This window comes from Martes martes (assembly GCF_963455335.1).
Source record: "Martes martes genome assembly, chromosome: 14".
In the NCBI taxonomy this organism is placed as follows: domain Eukaryota; kingdom Metazoa; phylum Chordata; class Mammalia; order Carnivora; family Mustelidae; genus Martes; species Martes martes.
The window spans coordinates 31,737,434-31,761,365 of record NC_137902.1 but is presented as its reverse complement, the minus strand read 5'-3'; the positions used below and the strand labels follow the sequence as shown (position 1 = coordinate 31,761,365).

The 23,932-nt window shown below is 42.4% G+C and overlaps 1 protein-coding gene across 1 annotated transcript in view; it reads left to right on the top strand.

Moving 5' to 3' along the window:
* Positions 1 to 23,932, top strand: part of ENTPD1 (ectonucleoside triphosphate diphosphohydrolase 1) — a 98,111-nt gene that overhangs the window by 58,154 nt on the left and 16,025 nt on the right. The window contains exons 3-7 of the mRNA XM_080822443.1: positions 10,120 to 10,237; positions 12,533 to 12,683; positions 14,541 to 14,700; positions 15,618 to 15,857; positions 17,473 to 17,730. Of these exons, the coding sequence (XP_080678569.1) occupies positions 10,120 to 10,237; positions 12,533 to 12,683; positions 14,541 to 14,700; positions 15,618 to 15,857; positions 17,473 to 17,730 (927 nt within the window). The remainder of the gene's footprint in view (positions 1 to 10,119; positions 10,238 to 12,532; positions 12,684 to 14,540; positions 14,701 to 15,617; positions 15,858 to 17,472; positions 17,731 to 23,932) is intronic.

The window sequence follows — 23,932 nt, the reverse complement described above, 5'->3', positions numbered from 1 at the left end:
TCAAATGGCATAGCCAGTAAATGGTTAGTATTCAAAACATATAAAGAACTTATACAGCACAATACAAAAAAACAAATAATCCAAATAAAAAATGGACAGAAGATATGAACAGACGTTTCTCCAAAGACGACATCCAGATGGCCAACAGACACATGAAAAGATGCTCAACATCACTCATCATCAGGAAGATGCAAATCAAAATCACAATGAGATATTACCGCATACCTGTCAGAATGGCTAGAATCCAAAACGCAAGAAACAGTAAGTGTTGGTGAGGATGTGGGGAAAAGGGAACTGTTGTGCACTGGTGGTGGGAATGCAAACTGATGCGGCCACTGTGGAAAAGGGTATGGAGCTTCCTCAAAGTTAAAAATAGATCTACCATATGATCCAGTAATTTTACTCCTGGGTATTTAACCAAGGAATATGAAAACATTAATTCGAAAAGATATATGCACCCCTCTGTTTATTGCAGCATTATTTACAATAAGCAAATTGTGGAAGCAGCCCGTTGTCCATGGATAGATGGATGGATAAAGAAGATGTGGTATATATACACAATGGAATATTATTCAGCCATGAAAGGAATGAAATCTTGCCATTTGCAACAACATGGATAGAACTAGAGAATATAATGTTAAGTGAAATAAGTCAGAGAAAGACAAATACCATATGTTTTCATTCATATGTGGAATTTAAGAAACAAGCAAAAAAAGAGACAAACCTAAAAACAGACTCAACTATAGTGAACAAATTGATGGTTACCAGAGGGCAGGTAGGTGAGGGGAATGGGTGAAGTAGGTGGAGTATACTTACCGCGATGAAAACTAAGTAATGTATAGAATTGTGGAATCACTATATTGTACACCTTAAACTAACATAACATTGTATATAACTATACTTGGATTAAAGTAAATAAAAACATATCATCTCTTTATGACCATACCTCATTCAGCAGCTCTTCACTTGTTCACAAATTCATGTATTAACAATTACTAAGTATCTGTATTAGGTTCTATACTAGCTATAGAGTTGGGAAGCCAGTATAGATATGATTGAGCTTACTATCTGGGGAAGGAAACACATTTAATAGCTGATACAAATTATTGATTATAGTTGTGACGAGTGCCACCAAGTGGAAGTGTTGGGAGCCAGGGCAGTCTTGCCTGAAAGAAACGACATTTACAGTAAAACGTGAAGTGTGATTAGAAGTTAGCGGAGATAGAGAAGGACAGAGAGTATTCCAGGCAAAAGGAAAGGAAGTCCAAGAATCTCACAGATAAAGATGGTGAGGGAGATGGTTCAGTCAGTCTTGCCACTCAGGCTGAGGATTTTAACTTTAATCCTAAGAGCAATGAGAAGACAGTAAATTGATCAGATTTGTGTTTTGAAACGATCACACTGGCTGCAATGAAGTTGAGAGTGGGGTGATAAGAACAGGTATAGGAGACTAGACTATTACAGTAGTGTGGAAGGAGGAGAAGGTGTAGAGTTAAATTTTTGAAGAAAATTTTTTTGTTTTTGAGGTATTGGATATCCAAGGAGAAATGTCAAAGCAGCAGTTGGATAATCAGATCTGGACCTCGTAGAAGAGGTATAGACCCACAGTGCTCATTAGAAATATCATGCAAGCCACATTTTAATTTCTCCAGGAGTCACATTTTTTTTAAAAGATTTTATTTATTTATTTGACAGAGATCACAAGTAGGCAGAGAGGCAGGCAGAGGGAGAGGGAGAAGCGGGCTCCCTGCTGAGCAGAGAGCCCGATGCGGGGCTCGATCCCAGGACCCTGGAATCATGACCTGAGCCGAAGGCAGAGGCTTTAACCCACTGAGCCACCCAGGCGCCCCCGGGAGTCACATTTTTAAAAAGTAGAAAGAGATGAAATTAATTTTAATAACATATTTAATGTAATCCATTACATCCAAAATACTATCTCAATATTTCATCAAAATAATGATTAATGAAATACTTTCTGTTATTTTTTTCAAATTCCAGTGTGATTTTTAACTTATATCTCATCTCAATTCAGACTACAATTGGCCCTTGAACAACATGGGGCTTAGGAGTGCCACCCCCACCACACAGTCAAAAAATCCATGTACAACTTTTGACTCCTTCAAAACTTAATTGCCTAGTATTGACCAGAAGAAGCCTTACCAATAACGTAAACAGTTGACTCACACATATTTTGTGTATGTATTATATACTGTATTCTTACAATAAAGTGAGCTACAGAAAAGAAAATGTTAAGAATATTGTAAGGAGAGAAAATACACTTATAGGACTCTACTGCATTTATTGAAAAAAATCCATGTATGAACGGGCCCGCACTGTTCAAATCTGTGTTGTTCAAAGATCAACTGCAGTTAACATTTCAAGTGCTCAAGAACCACGTGTGGCTAGTGGCTGCCTTATTAGACAGTACAGGTCTAGACTAAAGATATGTCTCTAATGTCTTTGATGTATTGAAGCCCTAGACGTGGATAAGATTATAGGAAGGGGGTAAAAAGCAAGAAGAGGGCAAGGATCAAGTCCTGAGGAATTCTAGCATTCAAATATAGTGCTTGCAGTTTATAAATCATTTACATTTTTTCTTCCCAGGAATGCTGTGAGGAATGAAAGATCACCCTCATCTTACAGATAAGCAAAATGAGGGCCTTTGAGTTTCTCTGGCTCAAGGCTCAGTATCTCATAGATTACTGCAAGAATCAAGCGGGATAAATAAATGCAAATGTGAAGTGATGAGCAGGCATCCTGGCCCACTGTGGACACTCCGTGACTGGTAGCTCATATGTTATCATCTTTGCAGCCTGTCTGCCTGGTCACAAATTGTCACTTTAGACCCCCTTCTTTCCATCTAACTCATCCTTTTCTAACCCAACCTGGGTCAGCCCTCCCATCTTGATGATCCAGTCCTGTCATCTTCCTGCCTGATCTAGTTTGGGGTTAGCCTTACTGGGGTGGTGGTGGCCTCATGCCCAGGCCATATCTAGCAAAATACAAGAACTCCTTATTGTACTGATGTGTTGTTTACTTGCCCAGCTACTGAGGTGCTAAAGGTATTGAGGATAGGGCCTGGGTTTCATCTGTTTTTTTATACATTTTATTATTCATTCACTCAACTTATTCACTTAACAAATAGTCATTGACCATCTATTCTTATTTTAGGCCCCAGATATATAGCAATGAGCAAAACTGGCAAAGTCCTTACCTTCATGGAACTTATGGTCTAGTGGAAGAGATACTTATCAATCAAATAATCACAAGATAAATGTTAAATTACAACCAGCAATCTGACTTGGCTGGTTGCCTCATAGAAGTTTGCTGACTCAGTGAAGAGAGTAACATCTTGAACACGTAAAACTGCCTCCTACTTGGATGTGAAGAGCATGTGACGACCAGCCTGATGGCAGGATTTGTCAGTGTGGGAGGCAGGCCCCTGCCTCCCAATCCCCTGGAGATCAGCGTTCCCTATTCTTACCCCCAGACCCTACTCAGTTTGAATCTCCATGTTGCAGGATCTGAGAATCTACACATTGAACAGGCATCCTGGGACATTCTCAAGCCACTGAAGTCTGGGAACTACTATCCTATAGATATGTAATGAATACTTTAAAAAAAAGAGGCCTTAATGAACTGAAGATTCATCTAGCTGTACCTAAGTGTCCCCTGGGAAACTCCCTTTGTCTGGTGGACCTGGGTGGGGAGGTTGTTTTCAGATATGTTCAGTTCATCCCTCTCTTAATTTCCTGCTCATTAGTGAAAACTGGCATTTAGCGAGTTGTCAGATATTCCTTTTAGCACAAACCTTGCACATTCTGACACACACACATCCCCACAAGGTTCTCTTGAAGGCACCAGACTGACCCAATACCAAACTACGTGCCTTCATTAAGAGCTACCACTTCTGTGGAAGCCTGTTGGCTCAGGGGCCAGACGGTTTTGATTTCAATCCCAGATCTGCTACTTTCTGCTATGAGACTTGGGCAAGTAAGTCTCTCTCTCTATTCCTCAGCTTCCTCATATGTCAAATGGAGGCGGTTGTGAGGATTACCTGGGATGATACCAGTGACTCCCTTATCAGAGTAGCCAGCACACCAGAAGCCCTCAGTGGAGACCAGCTGTCCACACTGCTTTGAGGGAGATGAATTCTAGGGAAGGCTCTTTGCTGCTAATGTGTTAAGGTCACTGAGCCGCTGTTCCCAGGATTTCTAGCTGCTGCTGAAGGGTAGTGACCTGTCTCCATACATCTTTTTCACAAGGAACTAAAGTGCAATTCTTCATTAAGCATTTGTGATTGTATTGTTTTATGGAGAATTTGGAAGGACTTGCTCCAATTTTCAACCTCAAATACTCCTGGAAAATATCTACATTATTTTTACTTCACTGGATTTTAATGTTGTCTTGTTTAAAAAACAATACCTGGAGAGACATCTGGGTGGCACAGTTGGTTAAGTGGCTGACTCTTGGTTTCGGCTCAGGTCGTGATCTCATATTAGTGGGACTGAACCCCACGTCAGGTTCTGCGCTCAGTGCTGACCCTGCTTAAGATTCTCTCTCTCCCTCTGCTCCTCCTGTTTGTGCTCTCTCTCAAATAAATAATTCTTAAAAAGAAAAAAACCCACAATACCTGGAGCTGGATGGTGGTGATGGTTGTACAAATTGTTAATGTACTTAATGCCACTGAACTGTACACAGAACTGTACACTTAAAATGGTAAATTTATGTTCAGTGTATTTTACCACAATTAACAAACAACAAGGAAACCGTGGTTTGTATCGAAAGTCTAGTAATTCTAATTGAAGAAAAAAGAAAAGCAGAAAATGGTCTCTAATTGTTTATAGGCCCTGCCAGCATTACCGTAGCTAATGGAGACCTGATTTGTTTATAGAGTTTATAGAGTACCAGAGTCAAATTCGAAAGGATTGGCTTTGTTTATTCAAAAGGACTCACTGAGACAAACTGATGACATTGCTAAAAGTGCAGTTAAAGCTACAGGGACTTTTAAGAAAGATTCTGAAGAACCAATATGTCTGAAGTGACCGAGAGAAGTTAATTATCTTACCGTTGCCCATGTTCCCTAGTTTATGGGGGTTTTTTTGGGTAGTGGTAGTAGTGATGGTGGAACTGAACCTTGATGGTACTACTTTATATTAGACTGTGAGTACTAAGTTCTTTTGGGATTGGAAGGAGTTCAAAAATCATACAATCCTAACCCTCTTCATTCATTCAATTCAACAATTGCCTGTTGAATTCCTTCTTTGTGCCTAACATGTGGTAGGATATCCTGAGGTGGGTGCTGGACATACCATAGTAAGCAAAACAGACCTGCCCTAATGTAGTTCCGATCCTTATGGGGAAGACAGATATTAATCAAATAGCCATATAGACATGTAGTTATGCATCATGGTAAGTCCTGTTTTTAGAGCAAAAATATGGGGACTCTGAGCCATGGATTAGGAGGGTAGAATTAAATCTGAAAAGGTCAGAGAAGGCTGGGATCTTAGGTGAAGGGCATTCTGGCTGAGGCTCTGGAATAGAAGTTATGTGTCTTATAGGGAACTGAGAGCTGGCCAGTGTCAGGGTGAGTGTTTTCTGAATGAGAAGACTCACAGTTGGGTGACAAGTGGGTTGAGATCTGAATGAGAACAACCTACTTCTGCAGAGCCAGGAATAGAAGTAGATCATCTGATGCTCAAGTTTTCTATTTCTTTCTGCATCTAGAAAGATTTACTCAGATGCCTGGACCTTGACATTGTGCAGGTAGAATTCCTTCCACCTTAAAGAGAGTCTTGGCTCATGTCCCCATGGCCTCCAGTCTCTGTGAGCTCAGGGTCTGTGGCCACCCACATCGCCAGGTCTACACCAACGGCCCTACATTGGTGTCTCTATGAACCAAGCAAGGTCATTTTTATTGTTCCTTTTCCTGAAACACTGCTTCTGTTCACTCAGAATAACTTATGAGTATCAGTTATGATTGCTAAAATCATGTGGATGATCAAAAACTAGCCAGGATAAAGTTGTATACACACAGTAAGATTGCAGCCATATAAAAATTGTGTATTTAGGAAAGACTGGAAGGAGATAAATCAAAGTAACAGTGATATGTAGTTGGTAGGATCTTAAATGTCTTTTTTCCCCTTTCCCCTTCATTTTATAGATGTTATTTAGTAAACTTTTAGTATTTTTAAAAAAGAAAGTAATATTGAAATAATCTTAGGGGAATGTCAGAGCTCTTCATCACCACACATATATTTAATTTTTCTTTAATGTGTAAAATGTACTCACAGGGCTTTTTAAAATATGAGCTACAGAGAAACACTGGATAGGAGTGTTAGCATGGTGTAAGGCACAGCGTTGGTCAAAGCCTTTCTGTTGGGTAGAGATTTTTATTTTAAACAGAATTCTGTCGTCATGGAGTCAGGGGAATGCTGGCTCAAACAAAGTTAGGCAAGCTTCTCTACTGCCAGACTCTCTGAAGTATTCATTACCTAGTGGGTTTGTGAGCCCAGGAGAGAGAGAGAGAAAGCACTCAGCATTCCCCAAACTCCTGGGAAGGCTTATTTGCCTAGATCCTTGCAGGCTTAGTGTTCTCTGGAACATGCATTGGAAAATGCTGGTATGGTGAAAAGTAACAAAAGATGGCACCTACCCGGGCTCTAGATGGGTCTTTGAAGGCTTTCACCTTCTGTACTTCTTAGGTAGATCCTTGAACTCTACTGGGCATGGTCTCTCATCTCTCAAATAAGAAGATTATGTGGAATAAACTTATAGCTCTAAGATGGGCCAGCTATGAAAATGAGTAAATATGGTGACAGTTTTACAACAATGAAAGGCAAACTTCCAAAATGCCCAAACAGAATTTTCACACAATCAAGCTTTTATCTGTCCCTCAAGCTGCAAACTGTTTCCTAAGAGAAAAAATATTTGGCACAATTCAGCAGGTTAGCATTCCAGTCCACTGTATACATAAGGTGGAAAGCCCTCAGCTCCTGTGTGACAGAATACACCATACCTCCCACTCAAACACTTGATAAACCAAACGTAGCAAAAACTTTCATTTCTCCACCACCTCGCTGTCTAAGGCCTTCGAGAAACAGGATGATAGAAGGAAGGCTGGTTCCTTTGCTCTGCGGGAAGGGTGACTTTCATGTCAACAAAGAATAGAATGTCCTGATCCCAGATAAAGGCTGCTCGCTTGCTGCTGCTGCCTCAGATTTTATCATAGGCCACCGTGGTTGGAACATTTTCTGGCAGCAAGATTTCACAGACCCTCCTAGGAAACAACAGAATTTTCTGCTGTGTAAACTCTCAGCCTCTCTCGACCCCAGAGGCTGCCCATGGTTCCAAAGGCCCCAGACGCCAGGCATTCCCGATGGGCCTGCAAGAGTCACGACCTAAGTCAATTCTTGGTTTCCTCTCACTGCAAGCCTGTTTACCGAGGAGTCTGTCCAGCTTGCTCTCTCGCCAAGTATACAGGCTTTTTTCTTTTAAGGTCATAATGTTCATTGCCATAGGGAGTCCTGCTGTGCCTAACTAGGCTGAGAACACTGGAGGTTGTGGAAGGCCAAGGATCTGCCCTCTGCTGCACACTGATATTCTCCTCATCTGGAGAAACAGAGTAAAGCTTGACACCACAGCAAACTCAGCTTTTAGCTATTGCCAGTGGTCCAGGGAGGTCTCTTGAATCCTCATTCTTCTTTCCTCCCTGGAAGATCTTAGGTTCTTAACAGGTAATAAGACAGTATGGGAGGCTATGTATCGAATGACTGCTGATTTAAGCATTATCAAGAGGCAGATGGCACTTGGAGATCCACAGCAACAAAGTGTGGTGGGAGTGGTTAGCTCACATTTTAGGCGTGCCTCCTTTTTCTCTTCCTTCTGCTTCCCTGTTTACTTTCTTCCATGTTTCTCTCTAGCAGAGGGATAATAAATTAAAGTACAGGTACCATCATGCTCTCCTTACAAGCCCCATGGCATTTTTCCTGATCAAACTTAGGGGTGTAACCAAAGATGAACATTAAATGATCAAAAAGAGCATTTGGCAGTCTACTCCTATGTAAATACCCAAAATAAATGAGCTTATATCCAAAGAATGACATGGGCAAGGATGTTCCCAGGGACTGTATTCCCAATAGTGCCAAACTGGAAGCAATTCAAATGTCATCAACAGTAGAACGGATAAAAACATAGTGCATATAATGAAATAGGAACTATTGTATAGCAATGAAGAGGGATGAACTATGGATGCACACAGGATGCATCTAAGAGATAGGGTAGAGCAGAAGAAGCTAGACATAAAGGAGGCACGCTGTGTGAGTCCCTTTACGGCAGCTCAAAGATAGGCAAAACTCATCCATGGGGACAGAAATCAAGACAATGGTTACCCTCAGGAGGAACGAACTGAGAGGGGCAGTAGAAAACATTCTGAATCTTGATCTTGGTGGTGTGGTGTATATGGGTGTGCACATATGCCAGAATTCACTGGGATGCACTTTGCTGTAGTTATCCTTCACTAAAAGTCTTTAAAAACTATTGTTCTGCCCTTGCTCCTATGTTTCTCTGTATATGGAGCATAAGATCTTGGGTCTAACTCTGATCCAAATCCAGGCTCTCTCACCAATTAGCTGTGTATCTTGAGTAAACTACTTAACCTCTTTGTACTTTAATTTCTCACATACATAGCAGGGATAAACAAAGTACCTACCTTACAGGACTGTTCTGAGGGTTAAATCAGAGAACTCTCACGAAACGTTTCGTGCAACACCTGCCCAGTAAATTTAATATTCTCATGAAGTGTGATGTGGGGACTTGGCTCTTTCCCCTTTCCCCTCTGACCAATGAGTTCTTTCTCATACTGTCTTTCCCCTTCTTTCTTCCCACCTTTTCCCCTTTATTCTTCCTTTCATCTCCCCTCAGTCATAAGAGCCCAAAACATGAAAATACTTACCTTTTAAAATGTATTAAATGTATAGTTATATTCATAATGAAAAATACATGCTTAGTATTTTCCATGTCTCTCTTCCAACGCCCATGCCACATACCAGACCAATTAAATCCCGTATCTGGGGGCAGAACACAGGTATCAGTAGCTTTTAAGGCTCTCCAGGTGATTTTGATGATTCCAGCGTGCATACAAGTTTGGGAACTACTGGATTTATGGCTTTCTATTCCCTCTATGTTGTCTCAGCTGCTTCAACATCTGGTTCTGATTCCTGGCTGCCCATAAGACTCACCTGAGAAGCTTCTGATCAGTAGTGAGGCTCAGGCCCCACCCTGGGTAAGGCCTGGAAAATTCTAACATGCCACCAGCACTACGAGCCATGATTCTAGAGAGATTGGTGTCCTGGTAGTTCTTATGATCAGGGCAACACCAGGCACCCCTCCCCATGTTCATCTTGATTTAAAATATGTCTCCTCGGGGCATCTGGATGGCTCAGTGGGTTAAAGCTTCTGCCTTTGGCTCAGGTCATGATCCCAAAGTCCTGGGATCAAGCCCAGCATTGGGCTCTCTGCTCAGCAGGAAGTCTGTCTCCCCCCCCCACCTCCGCCTGCCTGTCTACCTGTGATCTCTGTCTGTCAAATAAATAAATAAAATCTTTTTAAAAAAGATTTTATTTATTTATTTGACACAGAGAGAGATCCCAAGTAGGCAGAGCAGCAGGCAGAGAGAGAAGGGGAAGCAGGCTCCCCGCTGAGCAGAGAGCCCGATGCGGGGCTCAATCCCAGGACCCTGAGACCATGACCTGAGCTGAAGGCAGAGGCTTAACCTACTGAGCCATCCAGGCACCCCATAAATAAAATCTTAAAAAAAATATGTCTCTGGGGCGCCTGGATGGCTCAGTGGGTTAAGCCTCTGCCTTTGACTCAGGTCTTGATCCCAGGGTCCTGGGATCACATCAGGCTCTCTGCTCAGCAGGGAGCCTGCGCCCAGCCCCCCGCCTGCCTCTCTGCCTACTTGTGATCTCTGTCTGTCAAATAAATAAATAAAATCTTAAAAAAAAAATGTCTCCTCATGTTTTTGAAGACTCTTGTCTTTGTTTCCTTCTGTTGCAAGCTGAGTATGGGGAAGCATAATGTAATCCTGATAAGTTCTTGACTTGTTTTTCCCCTCAGTATGGGATTGTGCTGGATGCAGGCTCTTCTCACACAAGTTTGTACATCTATAAGTGGCCAGCAGAAAAGGAGAACGACACAGGGGTGGTGCACCAGGTAACAGAGTGCAAGCTGAAAGGTAAGAGGAAGGAAAAGGGGAGGGAGATAGTGGGGGATGAGAGGAACGTATGTGAGAACATGTATGGCAGGTGGCGGGAATACATGAGGAAAAGGACGTTCAGTGAACAACACGGTGGGGCAGCTGCTGCTGTTATTTTATTGTCATTACACAAATAATACTGAAATCAGTCCTGAATGATGGAGCCCTTGAAGAAGAAACAAATGTAAAAGTCGTCAGGTCATAGTGGCTCCCATCACACATCTGTGTGTCATGCCCCAAGTATGGAAAATGCATGATTTCATCTTCATGGTCTCCCTGGGAGCTATGTCCTACTATTCCCATTTTTTTTTTAAAGAGGGCACTGACATAGAGAGAGGGTATGCCACTTGTTAAGGTTGCTTGAGCTAGTAAGTGATGGAACTGGGGTTCAAATGGAGATCTGCCTAATTTTGAACCCGTGACTTCTCCAGTGGCTCTCAAATTTGAATCTGCAGCAGAGCCAATTGGAGGGTTTGTTAAAACACAGATGCTGGGTCCCACCACCAGAGTTTCTGATGCAGTAGTTCTGGGACAGGCCCCAGAATTTGCATTTCTCACAGGTTCCCAGGTGATGTTGATGCTGTTGGTCCAAAGAATTGTTGCCCTTAGTCTTTATCCTCTAAGCTACAGCCTGGAAGAAATCACAGATTCCTAGGGCTGGAGCTTGCGGCTCATTTAAATCTTGTTTTCAAAGAAGGAAGCAAAAACCTGGAAGACTAGTGACTTACAAGTAGCAACAGACGCAGGACAAGAGTCTAGGTCTCTTTCCTGCACTCCAGGCTTCCTTCTACTCTGAATCACCACATTACAGATTGATTTTTTTCCTCCCTAGTTTTCTTCTAAGCTCACAGAACAGGTTAAAGTTGTCAGTTCAGCCCTTTCCACTCCCTCCACTCAACACCCCAGCATGCACTGAGTGTTACTGCACCACACTGTCTTCTCTGACATTGATCTCTCTGGGCCTTTTGAGGTAGGGTCCCACTATTTCTTAGACGGGTATCTTAGCTCCCAGAAGACTGACTTTTACTTTGATGGTCTGTGAGGTCCCCCAATTTTCAAAGTGTGCCAAGAAAGCAGCAGAGAGGAGATGTTTCCAAGGAGCAAGTCATTTTACCCAGGAGCCTGATATCCTCAGACATTGGCCCCATCCGTTGTGAGACAGAAGGTTGAGCATTTCTTAAGCCCAAATCCCTCTTTTTTTTTTTTTTTGGCTTCTATTTAATTCATTGCATTCCATTTTTAAGAAGTGTTGGTATTTTTTTAAATCCAGCAGCTGTCTTTTTTTCTGAGACTCATCCCAGGTATGTCTGGCCAAAGAAGTGCAGGACTTTTCCCCTCTCAAAAGAGTTCTCTAGTCAAATATTTAGATGAAAGGTGAGTGGAAAAAATTCTTAAAGGCCAGAATTTTTTAATCAAAACAGTTACCTGATAACTTAGAGCTGATCTTTTCATTACTGTTAAACTGGCTTTTTAAAAACCTGTGAAAGATATGGATCACATATCTGGACAAAGATCTTTAATGCATATTTTCACTAAAGTGTAGATGTTTATTTTAAAGAGAGCTGAGATTGTTAAGTGTAACTTACAAAAAAAAAAAAAAGCTTCTTAGCAACAGTTAGTTTTGCTCTGGAATCGGAAAAACAGTTTTACTAGGGAAACCAGGTTTTCAGAGAGGAAAAATTGCCAAGGAGACAAGGATTCTATACCTGTTTATTCTAATAAAGAAGAAACTCTGCTTCAGAAATTTCAGGGACTGTCCATGATCACATAGCTAGTTAGCAGCAGCTACTGTCTTTTCAGTAAAAGCCAGTGTGCCTGGTGTTTATTTTAATTTTTCTAAATTCCTTATTTCTCCTTTTAGGTCTTCTAGGAATTAGTGGTATTAGTTAGTTTTGTAGAAAAAACATCAAAAAGCAGATCTATAGGGTAACTATAAGAGCCCCATTTAAATTTTTAAATGCAATTTTTAATTTAAATTCTAGTTATTCCCCCTTAAAAATATGAGAACCTATTAGGGAGATTATGCAATTGAATGTGAAAATTGCGCCATCCAGTGGCAAAATTACTGAACAGTGGACAGACCCAGCCTGAGGTCTGAAAATAGACCCTACCAAGGCCAGGTTCAGAGTTACCCTCAACGTATAGCAACCTAACCTATCAAGAAATTGTCTTCTTTGGTTTTCTCATAAAATGCCACTGTTTTGCTCTAATATTGCCCAGGTGTGTCCTGTACTTTTAAAAAAGATTGTCATTTGCTTCTACATCTTTCCTTAGGTCCTGGAATCTCAAGATATGCTCAAAAATTAAGTGAAATAGACATTTATCTGACGGCATGCATGGTAAGAGCCACTCAAGTGGTTCCAAAGTCCCGGCACCAAGAGACCCCTGTTTACTTGGGAGCAACAGCAGGCATGCGTTTGCTCAGGTATTGTAGCACGTGGGGACACAGTGTCAGGGGTTAGGCAGTAGTGCGAGAGCCTCTGAAGTTACGGGATAGCACCACGCTTCCCTAGAACCCCACCTTCTAAACATCCTACATGTCCACACTTCAGGAAGAAAATCTCAGTAAGTGGGTACAACTCCCAAACTCTTAGTATGTGTAATGGTGGGAGTTCAAGTGTGGAAAAGAAAAAGTCCTCCTGCCCATCTCCCTGCAGAGAATTCAAGGGGGATGGGGCACAGAGAGAAATGTTGAGCCTGTGTTCTCTGGGATTTGAGGCTACCAAGTTAGCCATCCAGTATCTGGGAGGAGAAAGACCGGAGGAGAGCCACGGATGTCCCAAGACCCAAATAATCACAAATAATATTCTTTGGTCACCGCTTAGTACCCGTATAGGAGATGAGAGTTTCGATACAGGTCATCAGTTCTTTAACAGAGGAGTGCTCAGAGATACTATGGGAGCATACTTGGCTCTGCTCAGAATGGGAGGAGAGTACACATGAGCTGAATCACAAAGGATGAGTTGGAGGGCAGGCAAAGGGCATATTAGAGGCGGAGAAGATGTCACACATTCCATTACCTATGTTTCTTCCACATCTGCTTTGTGGCAGACACTGTTCCAAGTGCTGGGGATACAGGAGTGAAGAGAACAAAGTCCCTGCATTCCTGAAGCTTGTGTTCTAGTAGACATGCAAAGGCAGGGATGAGTGAGAGACCAGGGCATATTCAGAGGACTATAAATAGTTCTGCATAGATAGAACATAGGCTACATATAGTAAAAAAAATAATAATAATAAAATGATGAGGCAGCTTGTATTTGTTGAGCCCTTGCTATGTTGTTAGACCTGTGCTTAGTCATCATAACTCTATGAAGAGGCATTATTAACTATTATTAACCAGATAAGGAAGCCGTGACTTACAAATGTTGATTAAGTCACCCCCAGGTCAGTCACATGCCTGGTAAGTTGTAGAGCCAGGATTCTGAGTGGAATTCCGAAGAGGCAGGGTCCAGCTCACAAAGTGCCTTGTGGGCCAGGCTGGGAATTTGGTGTTTGTCTGAGAGATAATGGGAAGCTGTTGGTCACACTGGGAGAGAGGTGGATTGGGAGTGGGAGAAGGGGAGGAAAACTGGGGACAGGGAAGCCAGGCGTAGGGTGTGAAGCTATTCAGATGAGTGTTGAAAGAGTTCAGTGCTGGTTGGAAGGCGGCATCCTCTGGCCCAGAGTCTCTCAATGTTGGGAGTAATTGCATTCCATTTTCACTAGGACACCATTGGAAAATTCCTTCTTTAGGTCTCAACATTTCAGACAGACCCAGGAACTGAGGTATAATATGAGGCAGATTTTTTTTCCCAGTCTGGCCCCCCAGGGGAAGTTGGGTATCTGTCTCAGGACATTTGCCACCTGGTATCTGCTATAGCCATAATTAAAAACCTCAAGCAGAACCTGACTCTGGAACCAGCTTGAAGCCACCAGTGATGGCTAATGTAGCATTTGTCATCTCCAGGTGTAGTGTTTAAACAACATCCAGCCACCACCACCACAAAAATGAAAATTACTTTGATAATATTTAGGAGCAACAAAAAAAAAAATGGTATTTTTAGGAAGAGCAGCCTATGTAGGGAGCGGAAGCATCTGGATTTGGAGAGGAGGGCCAAAAGACCAGTTCCGCCTCACCCAAAGGGAGGGCTCCTCAGACAGCCGTGTGTGGGGATCTCCATCCCTTCGTTTATTCCAGGGAGTTAGGATTCGCTTCCTAGGAGAACTGCTGGAAGCTGTGACTAAAAGGAGTACTTGTAGTTATTCAGGCAAAACCGGTAAACACAGCTCTTCCTTTGCGCAGGATAGAAAATGAGCAGTTGGCAGACAAGGTCCTGGCTGCGGTGGCGAGGAGCCTCAGCAACTACCACTTTGACTTCCAGGGTGCCAGAATCATCACCGGCCAGGAGGAAGGTGCCTATGGCTGGATTACCATCAACTATCTGCTGGGCAAATTCACTCAGGTGATCATCTCGCAGCGCCCAGGAAGGTGGCTCCCCGGAGGGGTCAATGCCATTGCGGTTTTAGGCAGTATACGGATCTGTAGCCAGAATGAATGCTGGGTGAATGGACACGTTAATTTATCCCCACATTTGCAAGAATTTTATTACAAGAATTTTTCCTTTTGGAGAATAAGGAAATCATATCTTCACCTTAGGGAGGCAGAGAGGAAATTAAATATCTATCATTAAAAATAAGAATAGCTAATATTTGCCTAGTGCTATGTGTCTTGTACTTGTCTTGTACTGTGCTAAGCACTTTTCTTTCTTTCTTTTTTTTAAAGATTTTATTTATTTATTTGACAGACAGAGATCACAAGTGGGCAGAGAGGCAGTCAGAGGGGTGGGGGAAACAGGCTCCCTGCTGAGCAGAGAGCCCAATGTGGGGCTTGATCCCAGGACCCTGAGATCATGACCTGAGCTGAAAGCAGAGGCTTAACCCACTGAGCCACCCAGGCGCCCCATAAGCACTTTTCATGTACTGTCTGATTTCATCTTCATAAAAACTACATGAGGAATTCTTTCATTTTCAAATCTCAGATTGAGGCCTAGAGAAGGTAGTTATCTGCTCACATGGGTCACATGGCTAATGAGCAAATGAGTGGAGATTTGAACTTGAGTCTTTTCAGTTCAGATTCCTTGATTGTAAACACTGGCTATGCCACTTCTGTGTTGCTGCAGTCTGAGCTCTATCCTTGAAGCCCCTCTTTTCCTGCTTTGCTGATGTTCCTTGTTGATCTGATGCAGACTGAGGAGCATCCAGTGAGCTTTGTGTCACCTTATGCCCCCTTTCCCTCACCCTAGGAAGTCCCCGAGTCGAAGATATAGTGTGAAGCGGGTGTCCAGAGACTGCTACCGCTGTTGACTGTACTCTCTTTCAGAAACCGAGTTGGCTCAACCTGAAGCCAAATGAAGACAGTGCTCTTGAAACCTACGGGGCTTTAGACCTTGGGGGAGCCTCTACACAAATCACTTTTGTGCCGCAAGACAAGAAGATCGAGTCTCCAAGCAATGCTCTGCACTTCCGCCTCTATGGCAGGGACTACAGCGTGTACACGCACAGCTTCTTGTGCTATGGGAAGGATCAAGCACTCAGGCAGAAACTGGCCAAGGACATTCAGGCAAGTATAACTGAATCCAGATCCACCCTCCCCACATCTGGGCCACCGGCCCCCACATCCTGTTGTTGTCTCTTTCTACTTCAGTAATTGGTCTGAACTTGGTTACTGTACTTTCCAAACCTTCTCAAGCAGGATATCTAACTACATCTGGTCGACCCCTGTGAATCGTCCCATCCAGACATCACCTCCTGTGTTTGTTTACTGCACTCTCTCCAAGGACACGACTCAAATCCTTTCTTGCAAATAATTTCTCAGCCCTGTGGCCTTGACAGTGAAAATTACATGCTCAAGTATTGTTGGGAGGGATGTGTAATTTACAAGCTCTTAGCACTTTTTTTTGGTTTAAATATATTTTTTTATTAAAATATAATGTATTATTAGCCCCAGGGGTACAGCTCTTAGCACTTTTTTTAAAAATATTTTTTTATTTATTTTCAGCTTAACAGTATTCATTGTTTTTTCACCACACCCAGTGCTCCATGCAATCTGTGCCCTCCCTAATACCCACCACCTGGTTCCCCCAACCTCCCACCCCCCGCCCCTTCAAAACCCTCAGGTTGTTTTTCAGAGTCCATAGTCTCTCATGGTTCACCTCCCCTTCCAATTTCCCTCAACTCCCTTCTCCTTTCCATCTACCTTTGTCCTCTATATTATTTGTTATGCTCCACCAATAAGTGAAACCATATGATACTTGACTCTCTTAGCACTTTTTAAGTCTCCATTTCCTACAGCGATAGAAAACGGGGTTGTTAGAAACAACCTTTAAGTTTCACTTAGAGAAAACACGAGAGTTTATCCATCAACACTTCCAGTCTTGTCCCCAGACGCTTTTTGTCTTCTGAAGACAAGAAAAGTTAAACATACTCAAAATCATGTGAGTACCAGGCACACCCTGACAAACACACACAGAGCAAGGCTGTCACACCCAGCTGTTCCCTGTCTCCACTGAAAGGACAACCGGTTCTCTGCTCTCCTCCAAAGCTCCTGCTCTGGTTCTCAGAAGCACTGTCAATAGGTAACTCCCACTGGAGTAGGGGATGCTGAGAGACACCTACTGAGCCCCAAGGCTCCACCAAGGAGCCCCCTTTCTTTACACAAGCCAAGCCCCCTTTCTTCCTTTGAACATATCAGGTTGTAGGTTAAAAGTCATTTTGATACTCCCGGCTTAAATGATCTAAGGTAATTTCAAGGCATGTGGCTTCTGATTTTTTGCTTGGAGGTTGGTGTTGGGGGCATGGGCAGACGTCTCCTGGAGAACTACCCAAGGCTCAGACTTGTGAGAGTCTTGAGAGTTTTTCTTGTGAATCTGCTTCTGACCTATGTATTTCATTTGTACTAACTAAGCACTAGGGGACACTTCAAACTAATGGCATTTCTGCCAGCTTGAGCTCTATTAGCTTTCTATGAATAGCAAAAGTTCATTCACATCTGATACCATTTCTGGTACCTAGTATACAAATCTGACTGTTCCCAAGGGTGAAAAAGGCATGGCAGGGGCATATTGATGCCAGTGCTAAGATATTATAAAATTCCTACACATTAAGGAAGTCAGAGTGGTGCTTTTTGCACCCAGCACGTTTGCACATGATGTCTTCAAGTGATTTTTTCCATACAGGGTACAAACGGAACCCTCAGGGACCCATGCTTTCACCCTGGATACGAGACAGTAATGAACGTAAGTGACCTCTACAGTAGCCCCTGCACCAAGAGATATGAGAGGACTCTTCCTTTCGATCAGTTTCAAATCCAGGGCACTGGAAATTATCAACAATGCCAGCAAAGCATCCTTCAACTCTTCAACACCAGTTACTGCCCTTACTCCCACTGTTCCTTCAATGGGATCTTCTTGCCACCACTTCACGGGGATTTTGGGGTAAGTTTGTAAAATAATAAGGTATATTGGTGGGACGCCTGGGTGGCTCAGTGGGTTAGGCCTCTGCCTTCAGCTCAGGTCATGATCTCAGGGTCCTGGGGTCGAGTCCCGCATCGGGCTCTCTGCTCAGGGGGGAGCCTGCTTCCCCCCCACCCCTTCTCTCTCTCTGCCTGCTTCTCTGCCTATTTGTGATCTCTCTCTCTGCCCATGAATAAATTAAAAAAAAATAAGGTATATTGGTTAGGACGATTTGGGTTGCAAGTTGTGGAGTAGGTGCCTATGAAGGGTTTAAATAGTAGGATTTATTTTTTTCCCATATGATAACAAGTCTTTAGGTAGATAATTCAGGGTTAGTTCTTTGGTTTAACAATGTCAGGATTTGGGATCAGCTTTTCCATTATGTTCTTGGCCTTTATTTGTGGTGCTAAGATGGCAGCTACTGTTTCAAAAAAAGAAAGAAGGGGGGGCACCTGGGTGGATCAGTGGGTTAAGCCTCTGCCTTCAGCTCAGGTCATGATCTCAGGGTCCTGGGATCGAGCCCCGCATCTAGATCTCTGCTTGGCAGGGAGCCTGCTTCCCCTCCTCTCTCTGCCTGCCTCTCTGCCTACTTGTGATCTCTCTGTCAAATAAATAAAATCTTTAAAAAAAAAAAAAGAAAGAAAGAAGGAAGTTTCTGTTGATTACATTTCTGTCCAGTTTTGCAGAAGTGCCAACAAATGTCTTTTTCAGATGTCACTGGCCAGAATTTGGTGAAATACACACTTCTAAACCAATCTGTGATAAAAGGGAATGGATTACTGTGTTTGCTTTAGACTAATGACTGTTCATCCTTGGAACTGGGGAGTCTTTCCTATACATAGTGCTTTCTTCTACATGGGTGAAATCAGGAATCTGTAAGCTAGAAGAAGGAGCGGGCTGTTGGGTAGGCACACCCACTGGGATCTGCTACTTAATGTCAGTGATCTGGCTTCTTAATGTCAGAAGAAGGAAAGGCAGCAGTTAGATGTCTCAGCTAAAGGCTTTCCTCTATAAACTGAAGTTAAAAACACAAGAAATCCCAAGGAAATATTGAGGATAGCATCATTTGCATTACATTTTGAACAGCTGGGGGGCTCTTTGAATCCCAGCTCCACTTCCTTCTTAATTACTCTAGAATAAGATAAAATATTTGAGCAGAGGTAGAAGAGGTACCCCCTCATCTACTCATAATTCAAATTTCATATTTTGGTCCTGGAGACAAAGCATTATTGTAATCATAGTTTAGCAGAATATTGCAAAAATTCTCTACCACCAATCAAGAGCCAGTTATAGACTAAATAACATATATGCATTATCTTTTTAATTACTTAAGATCTCATACATAGAAACAAAGGCTTTTGTCTGCCTTCACACTCTTTCTCCCTTTTTCAGAAAACAGCATGTGAGAAGGGAGGTTCAACTTTCCTATGGGACCCCAGAAGGAGAGGTTTCTCCCAAGTCTCCTGGCTCAGCCCATTGTCACAGAAAGAGATCCCTGAATAGAGCACAGGCCTTGTAGTAATTGTACCTGGTTTAAAATCTGGCTTTGCCACTTGAAAACTATATGAGCACTTCATTCCTATCATCTCTGGGAAAACAACAATGGGCGGCACTGTTGATCCAGGCTTACCTTTACCATGGCCCAGACCACAGTTACTCCTCGCCTCGAGGTTCCTGAGGGAAATGACATGCCGGGACAATGCCTGGCAGAGTAATACTTGGTGATTATTTAGCTCTAAACCCAAATTCAGAACCAACTAGAACCTCACCTGGATGCCCTTTACCTAAGCTGGCACTGGTTGCCCATATTGGACTTTTTTGGGCCAACGCCCTTGCCTTGAATCTGTTGGATGATAGAAGAGGGGGCCACAAAAGGGAGGAAGGTGGCTAGGGGTGCTGGGACAGCCAAGGGCCCTTTTCATTCCAGTCCCTGATAGGAAGTACCTCTGAAGGAAAGGAAATACACTGTTGTGTATTGACTTTTTAACATTTCACCTCCTGGGAAACATAGCCCAATTTCTGTCTTTAAGCTTGAGCAAACCCTTTCTATTGAGGGTGGCAGTAGTGGAATTTCTTGCCTTTGAAAGTGATTCCTCCAACCTAGGTAGGGAGAGGTGGAGTTGGAAGGGGTGAAGGAGGCTTGAGCTTCCCTGGGATGCCTTTATTTGGTCTCTTAGTCCCTCACTGAAATTGTTCTCCTCACAGCCTTCTGAACCTCAGCTTGATGGTCTTCTTGGATTAGCTCATTGCTTTCCCCTGAATAGGATCTTTTCCCTCTGAATATAGCCCTTAGGGTTAGCAAGATACCTGTACCTATTCCTGCTTTGTCAGTTTCTGTTACAGAACTTGTTTTTCCCTCTGTAATTTCTCCCTAAAGTCTAAAGATTTATTGAGCCTATTTCCTCATCTATAGAATGAGGACAGAAATGCCTATCTCATTGCTAGTTGTGAGTGATAAGCCAGACAATAGTAGCGGACTGGTAAGTATCTACCAACCAGCTCTCTGGGGATGTAGGGGCTGGTTTGTGACATTTGCCAGTTTATGTGGTATAAGTACTCCTACCATGGTCTAGTTTAATCAACATAACACCAGCAGGCTCACAAAACTCTTCAAATTTTAACAGCTAGCTCTTGTGAGTGGGAAAGAGCCACCTCCAGCATATCACTGCCAATAGCAGAAAGCTAACATACCCTAGCACCAGGTGGGTCTTTAGTAAGGTTAGTTCTTTCTCCTAACAGTCCTTTCTCTAGGCTGTTATACCTGCAGTAGTTCCCATCGCCCAGTCCTGTGTCTGGAAGCATAACTATCTGCAACACAAAAATGCAGTTGCATTCCAATTATTTCCAGGACCAGTTAGCCTAGGTGTTCTCAAGCCACAGCATTTTTAGGGAGGGACTATTTGCCACAGTTGCATTCAGCACTGGTGATTTAATTCTTACTCTGTAAACAGAATATAAAAAGCTGTCATTTTTCTTAGTTTGGCTACATTGGTTGCTAGGCAGAATCCAATTTGTAGGCAAATTAGAAACACCCAAAAGGAACAGGGAACATCTGCAGGGAATTATTTATGAGGTAATTTAGGAAATTTTTAAAAGATCACATCATATCACTTATATAAACAAGAAAGAATATAAAACAAATTCAAGAGCGAACTGGAACTAAAGAACATTAAAAACTTGTTTGTTTCTATAGGTATACATATATTTGCATGTGTATGTGTGTGTGTATTTAGCTCTGAGCTTCCTAGTAGCCAAGGGGAAAAAATAAGACATAATCAAATATAGTTTTCATTAGTGTAGCATACCCAGTCCCAGGGCAAAGCAGAGATATTCTGAAATTGATTCTCAAGGATATTTTATAAAGGAGATTTTATTAGACAATGTCTTTGACCATATTTCTTAAAATAGCAATTTCTTATAGCAACTGTAACCTAGAGGCGTAATTTTTTTTTTAAAGATTTTATTTCTTGGGGCGCCTGGGTGGCTCAGTGGGTTAAAGCCTCTGCCTTCAGCTCAGGTCATGATCCCAGGGTCCTGGGATCGAGCCCCGCATCGGGCTCTCTGCTCAGCAGGGAGCCTGCTTCCTCCTCTCTCTCTGCCTGCCTCTCTGCCTGCTTGTGGTCTCTATCTGTCAAATAAATAAATAAAATCTTTAAAAAAAAAGATTTTATTTCTTTACTTGATAGAGAGAGACATCATAAGTAGGCAGAGAGAGAAGGGGAAGCAGGGTCCCTGCTGAGCAGAGAGCTCGATGTGGGGCTTGATCCCAGGACCCTGAGATCATGACCTGAGCCGAAGGCAGAGGCTTAACCCACTGAGCCACCCAGGTGCCCCGAGGCGTAATATTAAAAGCCAACTCAGTTATAGCAATTCTATGATGGACTAAGGCAGTAGAGGTCTTTGATAGATGCTCAACTGGATAGAAAGAAAGAATTCAGAGTGGCTGGAAAAGGGGAGACATACATCTTTCAGGTCATCTTCCATAAATATTAATTATCTAAGCTGGAAACTGGAAGATGAGGAGCTGAACTTTTGAGGCTCTATGTTCTCTAACGATGGCCTAGACTGTTACTATTCTCAGTTGCTGCTTAAATATGGTCCCACAGGTTATAGACACCAATCAAGTAAAGGTTTATATAGTAAGATTAATCCCTAATTTGGAAATTAAGAAGCTGATCACAGATTTTGACCTCAGTAGTCTAGGGCATAGGGCATCTCCCCAGTACCTAAAGGCAAGGTCATGGATTCTTAGAACTGAGTCAGCATTTCCCTTGAAAATCACCTTTGGGGGCACCTGGGTGGCTCAGTCGGTTAAGTGTCTGCTTTCAGCTTGGGCCATAATCCTAAGGTCCTGGGATCGAGTCCCATGTTGGGCTCCCTGCTCAGCCGGGAGCCTGCTTCTCCCTCTGCCTGTTGCTCCCCCTGCTTGTGCTCTTTCTTTCTCACCCTCTCTGTCAAATAAATAAAAATCTTAAAAAAAAAAGAAGCATTCTGAATAGGGCTAAGGTTTCTTTTTCATTACATAATATAAATAAATCAAGGAAAAAAAATATTCATCTTAAACCTCACCAACCCATCCCATTAACACTTAATTTTTCTTGATTAAATTCTAATGCATGTTAGTGTAAGGAATATTCCACCCCAGAAGAGACATTTCCAAGGGATGTAAGAGGCCAGATTAGATATTAAACTCAAGTGAGTGGGTTTCTGAAGAGCATATACAGACAGGAAAACCATCAGGCCTCGACACATGGAACCCTTTGAGAATGACAGATAAAATGAAAAAATAAATATGAATATGAGTATGAGTGGGCTGGTTCTGGAGCAGGGGAAGAGAAAGAGATGGCCTTATTCTGGAGCACAACTGTCCAAGAAAGAAAGATGAATGGACACATTCCCAGCTCAGACAGCAAGCAGGATCCACCCTTGAGTCTAATTCTGTGACTTACTCTCTACTGTGGCTGAAGAGAAATTAGTCATTTCTATAGTCTATTTTATATGGAATATGAAATGAAAACAACATTATTATCTGAGAAATGTTTAAAAATCTATAAAAGAGAGAGTTTAAAAACATTACTTCAAATTTGATTCAGATGTTTGTCACAGTTAGAAGGGCATATTTGTATTTATTTTGTTTTTCTATTCCTTATATAATGGCATCATTCTACAGTTGCATGTGGTTCATTTGATTCTACTCTGAGAGAGGACTCTAAACCATAACCTGCACAGTCAAAGCAACAGCTGGAAGCAAAATATCAAGATTGTCTGGACCAGCCATTCGTGTGTGTGTGTGTGTGTGTGTGTGTGTGTGGTAAAATATGCATAATAGAAAATTTGTCATTTTAACTACTTATAAGAGTACAGTTTCGTGGCCTTACATACTTTTAGATTGTTGTACATCCATTCCCACCATCTAACTCCAAGAAGTTTTTGTCTTCCCAAACAGAAACTCCACAAAACGCTAATTCCCCACTCCTCTTTCCCCTCAGACCCTGGCAATCACCATTCTACTTTGAGTCGCTATGAATTTGACTATTCCAGGTATCTCATATAAGTGGAATCATATACTTGTCTTTTTTCACTTAGTGTAATGTCTTCAGTAGACCAGTCATTCTTGGCTCTTTAAGGGATCACAAGACTTTCTGGAGAATGTATGGAAAGCTAACAATTGTCTAAACAGGAAAATAGACATGTAAAGGCCTTCTGAAGTTTTTGCGTACAATTTAAAAGACATCATGATTCCTTGAGATGGACCTGTGAGCCCCATGGTAAGAGCCCTTAATCTAGAACAAAAGGTACATAGAAAGTAGAGATTAAAGTAGAGCCATGAGCCCAAGCAGGGCAATGGCTCGGACTGAATGCCACCAACAAATGTTAGAGGCCAGTCTCTTTAGAAGTATGGAAAGCAAATGTAGACACATGTGCCAGAGACAAATGACCCTGAAACTGATCCTATGCCTGCCTCTAAGATGCTTCCTGCCAGGGCAGAGCGAACCTAATATCTAACAATGAAAGCAGGCAGGCCATGCTAGAGAAGTGAGTTAGCATGAGTAATCAGGTTAGATGGGGGAGGGGAGGAGGACATGTCAGGTGGTCAATTTGGGGCAGAACTTGTGATTAGACTGTAATACGTGTCCCTTCTGTGCTTCATTTAATCTTTATTCCAAAGTGCTAGCAATATGTT